Source organism: Balaenoptera borealis, assembly GCF_965194805.1.
Source record: "Balaenoptera borealis genome assembly, chromosome: 12".
In the NCBI taxonomy this organism is placed as follows: domain Eukaryota; kingdom Metazoa; phylum Chordata; class Mammalia; order Artiodactyla; family Balaenopteridae; genus Balaenoptera; species Balaenoptera borealis.
In genome coordinates, this window is record NC_138869.1 from 71194054 (window position 1) to 71202251 (window position 8198).

The 8198-nt window shown below is 46.1% G+C and overlaps 1 protein-coding gene across 12 annotated transcripts in view; it reads left to right on the top strand.

The window, feature by feature from the left end:
- The window catches only part of PNPLA1 (patatin like domain 1, omega-hydroxyceramide transacylase), a 62627-nt gene that overhangs the window by 42721 nt on the left and 11708 nt on the right, over positions 1 to 8198 (top strand). For 3 of the 12 annotated variants that reach the window (XM_082346691.1, XM_082346687.1, XM_082346689.1), the window contains 4 exons: positions 635 to 713; positions 1917 to 2042; positions 5518 to 5623; positions 6321 to 8181. The exons of 1 other annotated variant lie outside the window; for it this stretch is intronic. In XM_082346691.1, coding sequence (XP_082202817.1) covers positions 635 to 713; positions 1917 to 2042; positions 5518 to 5623; positions 6321 to 6371 — 362 coding nt within the window. In that variant the 3' untranslated portion in view covers positions 6372 to 8181. 8 more of the 12 variants (XR_014232538.1, XM_082346692.1, XM_082346690.1 and 5 more) reach the window with 8 other exon arrangements.

The window sequence follows — 8198 nt, forward strand, 5'->3', positions numbered from 1 at the left end:
TCAGATAGAGGAATTTATTAATTTATTCTATGTTATTTTTATTTACATGTATTACATAATTACATATTAATATTCATGTGTTATATATCCCCCTACTCATCGGAAACATGCTAAGAGCTTACTTAAGGGAATTCCCTGGTGGTCCGGTGGTTAGCACGCAGGCTTTCACTGCCGTGGGCCCAGGTTCAATCCCTGGTTGGGGAACTAAGATCCCGTAAGCCAAAAAATAAAAATAAAAAAAAGGGAGCTTACTTAAGAACAATGATCATGAAACTATTTCCTATTCCAGCAAAAAAGACAAAAGCATTACATAAAGCAGATGCTAGAAGGTTTAGACCCCTGTGGGGGATTTTCTTGAAAACTTTCCCTAACACAACTGGCTACTTTTTATGAGGGAATTGCTGATAATATTACATCAAGGGTTAGCTTCAGACCTTCTGCAGATGCCACTGCCCTGGATCTCAGTCAAATCCAACAACATGATTCTGGTCCCAAATACGAGAATTTGAAAGTAAAAGTTCTTTACTGTTTCTGAACATTTCACTTACTTCCTATTGTTATTTCAAAAATGACTAAGTACTCCTCCCCAACCCCATCTCACTCATGTCTCCTATATTTTCATTTTTGGCTGTAGCTCCCTTTGCTTCTTCAAATTCCAAAAGCACCGTGCCTCTGGCTAATGTGAAGGAAACCATGAGCAAGCCTTACGCAATGTAAGTGTCTCCTCAATTGGGAACATGTTCTTTCCTTTGGTCAGGGGAGAGGGCCCAGCTAAGTGATATTTTCCATCTCTTTAGCTGCCCAAGGAGCACTGGGTTCCTTTTCTGGATGTGATTTCGGTCCATCCCCTTACCGTTCGCAGACCACCACTCCCTCTTCTCTCTTCCCCAGTGAAGGCAACGTGTGGGACATGAGCCTATTCACACTGACAGTGTCATTCCCCCTGTCCCTACTGTGCACACTGGGGAATGTACCTTCTCTAAATGCAGTGGGAGAGTGTGTACCCCTCCTCGTATCTGACTCTCTGTTGATGTCTCAGTTCAAAAGAGCTGGCAGGCATGCTACATCCTAGCCTTTGGTGGATCCTGCATAGTATAAGTTGAGAGACTCTACCAAAAACTTCCCTTAATCCAAATTATTTTCTATCAGCATAAAAAGAGGGGTAATATTCCTGTGTTGTAGATTGTCCCCAGAAAATCTTTTCTCATAATGCGCACCAACTGTCTGGGTTGCTGGGTTGTTTAACATGTACTCCATTATTGTCTTTGCAGTGATTGGGAGAGGGCCTGGGAAGCTGTTTTTTGTTTGTTTGTTTTGTTTGTTTGTTTCTTCCTCTCTGGGAACCGCAGTACCCAGACTCCTTTGTTGACTGAATGCCAGTGGGGTTAGCCAGTGGAATGCAACAGCAGGAGATCAGAGGGTGAATCAAGGGTATTTCTGCCCCCCAACCTCATCCCTTCCTGCCTTGGGTAGCTCTGGCAGTGGCTGAGTTTTTCTATGGCCACAGTTGCAGAGAACAGAGCCTGAGGCACTTTTATTTTTGATATTCCCACTCGATATCATATCAAGTATATTAAAACATACCTGCTTCTCACATTAAGTAGAGTTTTAATTATAAAACTTTTGGAAAGAGTTTGCATAAATAATTTTGTGCTTGGGCGTAAATTATGTGTTTTGTTCACATGACAAACTTTATTGCATTGACATATAACTGTATAAAAGTTTAGCTGAGTTTCATTTGACTAGTTGGCATGATGTTACTTAGATAAACGGTCATTGATTACAAAATAAAAGTTCTCTAGGGAACTCTAATGTTCAGCCAGGGTTGAGAACCATGGCATTGGTGTTTCTGTCTACCTTCTGAGCTGGAGCAGGGCTCTGTCATGAACCAACCATTATTTCATCTATTTTCCCAGGGAGAGAACTGCTGAAGACTCCAACTGGGTGAGCAAGGTATTCAAGAAGAACAAACAAAAGACAAGTGACACCAGAAAAGGCTTCCCAAGATATCCACAATCTAAAACACCAGGCAGCAAAATGCAGTGAGCATGACTCATGTTTCTAATTCCACAGGGAGGAGCAGGTTTGGGAATGATCTGCAGGAAGGTTACAGGGGTAGTGAGGGAGTGAATAAGGATGGGGATGGGGAGCTGGGCTTTGGGGTTGGACACACCCAACGTAAAATCCCTGCTCTGCCACAGTCTCACCCGGTGAGTGCGCTTAGGACTCTTGGTCTTTCTGAGCCTCTATCTCCTGATCTGTAAAATAGGGCTAATGCCAGCTCATAAGGTTGTTGTGAGGGTGTAACAAGGTCAACTGTGTAAACTGCTTCACAGAGTGCAAGATGTGTCATAGCACTCAATAATTAGTAGATATTATGGTTATATAACTCCCAGAGGTTAACTAGCCGCCTCTCAGCTTCTGAATAGAACTGCACTTAAAGAAGATGATTCTTTGGGACACTAGTCTACCATCTTCTCCGTCTGCTAGCTTCCGGAATAAAGTTGTTATTCCTTGTCCTAGAAAAAAAAAGAAAAGAACTGTACTTAAAAACCAAACAGGAGGGCTTCCCTGGTGGTCCAGTGGTTAAGAACTCGCCTTCCAATGCAGAGGAGACGGGTTCGATCCCTGGTCAGGGAACTAAGATCCCACATGCCGTGGGGCAACTAAGCCCGTGCGCTGCAACTACTGAGCCTGCGTGCTCTAGAGCCCGCGCCACAACTTGAGAGAAGCCCACACGCAGCAACGAAAGATCCCGCATGCCTCAACAAAGATCCTGCATGCTGCCAAATAAATAAATAAATAAATATTAAACAAACAAACAAACAAACAGGTGGGTGCTCATGTGACTCATCAGGTAGCGTTCCTAACTGCTGCCAACCTGCAGCTAACGGTCCTGACCAATGTAGGCCTGCTTCTTATATAGCTTTTGACTCTATTAGACTGTTGTTGATTTAATCAGTCGACCTTTACTGAGCACCTACTAAATGCCAAGCACTCTTCTGGGTTCTGGGGATATCAAAGATGAATTCAGCTTGATCCCAAACTTTCAAGAATTTACCCCACAGTTGAACTTTAGACCAAAGACAAGAGTAAAACCAACTAATCTGCCAAACTGTGAGCCCCGTGTAAACCAAGTCTTAATTTGTTTACTGAACCATAAAATTGTTTTTAAAGGCACATGCATATATACATACACACTCACAAATTCAAAATGCCAGCCTCAAACCCAAATCAAGCCAGGTATCATCTACAGTTATTTCACAGGATTATTGAAGTATTCTCTGAATGGAACAGACCCTGCTATTTAATTTGCTTCAAGCCTTAATTGGTTGGAAAAATTCCTAGCTCTTTCTATGAGACATCCAGTCCTGGGTGGGAGTCCCTGGGTAGGCACAGGGATGTATCAGGTAGATGAGGGTCAGAGGCTCACCCTGGCAGCTATAGGCCCACTGCAAAATCTGGGCAAGTAGGTACTTGGTGGGTGGTAGGAAGCAGTATGGTGGGGAGGAGATTCAGAGCTGCTGCAGGAAGTAGAGCAGACCTACATGTCACTTTCTGGATTAAAGGATGGGCAGCAAGGGTGTAGGACCCAGAGGGCAGTTGGTGGTTTCTGGGGTTTGTAGGATCACTGCTGCCTGGGATTAGTCTCACTCTGTTCCTTGGTCTCCATCCCCAAAACTTCCCTGACCTTTGAGTCTATCTCTAGAAGCTCAGGGTCAGGTTTGGTCATGAGGATGTAGGCAGGTCTGCCATGGGTGTGGAGAAGCTTCCCTGCAGCTAGGAGTGCCCTCTGGAAGCCAGTTCCAGACTCGGGTCTTTGATTCCAGAGCCAGGCCTCTTCCCATACATCAGAGCAGTGGGAACTGTGCAGTTCAGCCAGAGCTACCTTGGTTGATAAACTTCTAGGAATTAAGGTGCTTTATAAAGAAGCAGGCTGTGATAAAAAAACAAACAAAACAACATTCATAAGCTGTGGAAAACACTGTTGTCAGTGGGTCACACATCCTGTGTGCGGTGCTCCTTTATAGAACAGGTTATGAAACTGCTTGGGGGCAATTTACCAATTGATTTTAAGCAATTCCATGCTTTGAGTTCAAATACAAGGTTAGTGGGCAGGGAAAAAAAGCTTAAAAATATTAGGCATAGAGAGGTAGGAGTGGTCCAGGAAGAGGAAAGATCTGTTCCCAAACTACAATCACAAGAGACATTGTCACATCCACGGGCTAGTCCTGTGTAAATTCCTGGTCCCCAGCTGATATCTCTCCTGGCAGAGGAGAGAGTCTAGAATAAAAGCTCAGGGTAAATCTTCCATACGTTAATGTGCGTGCGTGCATGCATGTGTGTGTGTGTGTGTGTGTGTGTGTGTGTGTGTGTGTATATGTTTTAAATTAGAAGTTCAAATCCATACTCTGGTGTGGGTTGTATTAGTCAGTTATTGCTGCTATGATAATGCTGTATAACAAATGACCCTCTTCCCCCAAGATCTCAGTGGATTACAAAACAAACATTTATTTTTTTTCTCTTTCATAGGGCTGTGAGTTGGCTGGGATAGCTCTGCTTAGGCTACAGGTTGGGGTCAAGTCTGCTCCCTGTCCCTTTTATTCCAGGACCAGCAGTAATGCCAGATATGCCCTTCTCCTGGAGCATGGCTAGATATATATATATCAGCCTAGCTTTCCTCTGCTAGTCTTATCTCTTCTCAGTGGTCATCGGACTCAGGTTGTGTAACTGACCTCAAAGTAGAGAGACAGATTGAGAAGTTGAGAGACTGCCTACAGGCTGCAAATGGAAAAGGAGGAGGTCCACCTTGCTGATTGCTACCCACATCCTTCTAATTCCTGCCAAGTCTGTCAGACTCCCCAGATTTCCACCATTAAAGAGCCCCTCCTTTGAGTTACTATGGAATCTCCCCTTATTCAAAGGTGAATTTAATAATGGCTAAAACTTATAGAGTAGTTATTATGTTCCAAGCACTGTGGCACAGAGAGGTTAAGTAACATGCCCAAAGCCACACAGTTGGTAGATGGCAGAGCCAGGATCTGAATCCAGATCGTCTGTCACCAGAATCTTGATGTTGACCAAGTAGTACAGCCTCCTGGGGTAGAAGGAGCACTGGAGTGAGAATCAGAAGTCACAGAGTCTAGTCTAGTTCCTCCATTTGGGCAGGAGAGGCCTGGAGGTGCACTTGGAAACATGGCAGGGGGTAGGTCAGGCTGGCTTGTGTGCCATGCTAACGAGGTTGAACTTCACCTGTGTTACTAAGGAGTCATCATAGGATTTAAACAACAGAATGACAGTCCGATTTGAAAATTATCCAAGAATATGCAAGTCCACATCCCAACATTTCTCCAAGATGAGCTCTGCAGGTGTCTTCCTGCAATTTCCCAGAGAGGGCAAGTGACTTGCCCAGGGTCACACAGCAGGTGGAGGAGGGCTTGGAAATCAGGACTTCCAATTCCCCCTTTTTGTCTCATTTCCCCTCACATGTGCTTAACCTCAACTTCTCGCATCCAGGTCTGCTCCCTGCCCGCTCGACTTCTCTCTGCTCTCCACTTCCGAGACAGTTTGGGTCACCTACAGACCTCATCCCAGCCGGATCAAGGAATACAGCTGCCCTGAGGTGTGGAACGCCCCAGGGTATCCCTGGAGACCAGACGCTGCCTGTTCTGTCCCAGGATACTGTGGTGACCTCTGAGCCCTGTTGCCCCAGCTTCCTTTCTGCCCCCACCTGCTTCTTCCTGGTCACGGTCAGGGCCAACACTAGCCCATATAATGCCTTGTACACTAAGAAAACAGCACCCCTTCTTTGAGAACTTGACTGCCAGCTGCTTGAATGTTGTCATAATACACTGATTTCATTTGAACAATTGACTGCCAACTGCTAGAAAGCTGTATGAATGGTATATAAGTGTGTCTGTGAAGTGCCTAACCTTTTGTATTGGCAGTGTATCCTTGGGCAGTGTGCAGCCTGCACAACTGTCCTCCGCACTCTGGAGGGCACTCCACTTCTTCCCTCTTCCTGCAAAACCAAATACCAACCAGACTTTTGCAAGTCGAATAATATTTCAAACACTCTTTTATCAATTCCTGCTCTGCAAATGGAATCCTCCTTTTGCAAAAGACCCTTGAATAATAAAGTGAACCCTCGAACTGGCTTTTGGTATAAATTGAGTTTTCCAATTTCCACGTATTAGCCTGGCTACTTGCTCAGGATGCCCAAGGCATATAAATCTGTGAGGAGTGTTCTCAGTGGAAATAAGGGGAGGGAAGTCCTTGATTCGGGACTTAGAAATGATGAATTTGTGTCCTTTTTCTAGGAAACTGTGAGCCGAGAGAGAAAACTTGAGCTGGAACGGGAGAGAACCTGACGGCCGCAAGGCCAAGGCTTCTCCCCGCTGCTCTCAGACGCCCTCCTCTCACCGCAGACCTTTCGGGGACCTGCGTGCCACCCACTACCGAGCCTGTTGGTGTAGAGGGTCCTGCTTCCCCCAGGCAAGAGCCTTCTTGTCTAAACATCCTCCCAGCTTCCCTGCAGTCCTTCCCCTACTCTGCTCTGGACAGACAGATGGACGTCAGCGCAGACGGGCACTGAAGAGCGAGCAGCACAGCTTCCTCCCAGCTGGCCGGGCTCCGGGCCTTCCTCCCAACCTAGCCTGAGTTCACTTCTTCAAGATGCTAGTCCCCCAGCATCTCATCCACAGGGCAGAACTGTTGGGGGTCAGGCAGAGCTGAGCCATGGACACTCTTCCCTGTTTCCTGTGGTGTCAAGAGACCACATCTTCTTCTGTTGCTTGTTTTTTGTTCACACAGCACACAAAAGGCTTGACTTGGAACCAGTGGGCTCCACCTCAGCCACTCATGGAAGTCCCCAGGTGCGGCTCACCTGGCATGCAGCCTTTACAAGCTCCCGAGGGATTGTGTGGTGCAGCTGGGTGGAGTGGGCAGCCCTGGCCTTCACGGAGTCCTCCCATGGTTGTAGAGGAAACGGGAAGCTTTATGTCCCCTTCCCTCCCCTTTCCCAGCCCAAATGAGGGCAGACTATGTCGGCTCTTCACACCCAAGTGAAAATGGTCCACAAGAAAGACATCTTTAACCTCAATTTTTCCAGCCTGTCCAGAAAAGAGAAAAACAAAAACAAAAACAAAAAACTCACTGCTTCCCAGAGTGTGGATAACCTCTAGCTCCAGCCGGACCCAGTAAGGAAGCCTGGGCTGCCCACAGGCCTCAGATGCATTTGCTTAACAAATCCTAGAATGCAAACCCCGGGGGACTGGGTGGAAGACAGCCCTGAACTGTGGCCCTTGAGAAGGACACATGCAAATTTAACCCATGGTGGGTGGGAGGCTATGGCACAGAGGCCTGGGTGGAAGCTACATTTAACAGGACCATGTCAGGGAACAAGGGTCCACACAAGCCCCCTTCAGATGGTTCTACCTGGAGGAACCTAAGTGTACCTTTGAGAAGCCTGAGAAGAATCAAATCTCAGGTGTTCTTGTACCCTCTGCCTTCTCCCATTCTGCGGCCCAGACCAGTCAAGGGAAGCACCCGTGAGTTACGTGGAACAGCCCTGCTGGCTGCAGTCCTCTTGCCCTGGAAGGTCTTGCTGTTTGCAGGTGACTATGTGCCCAGAGGCTCTGAGACATGTGAGCCAGGGGAGGGAGGATTTCAGTCTTGTACAAACACTTATTCCCCAGTGTGCAAGGGGAGGACTGAATATAATGTTAACTATTGTTTTAACTCAAAGCCTGTATTTAGGCCCCAGATGCTCTGAGGTAATTAGAGAATTGTTCTTGCATTAGTTCCAGGGTTGCCAGAAAAAATACAGGATACCCTGTTAAATTTGAATTTTAGATAAACAGCGAATAGTTACCTAGTGTAAGTGCGCCCCCAGCACTGCAATTATTTGTCGTATATCTGAACTTCAAATTTAACTGGGCCACCCATATTTTTCTTTGCTGAATTTGGCAACCCTAATAGTTCCTTTCTCCTTTTTATGCCTTAAAAACAACAACAATAACAACAGCAACAACACTAATGGGTTGTTTTTTGATGTGCCAGTCACTGTGCTTTGAAATCAGGAGGTGTCCCTGAGGCCAGAACACTTCCTGGTCTTCCAAACAAGCATATGTGAATGACACCTACAGTGCAGCCAACTGAATAAATTTTGTGTTAAACATAGATGCACATCTCTTACA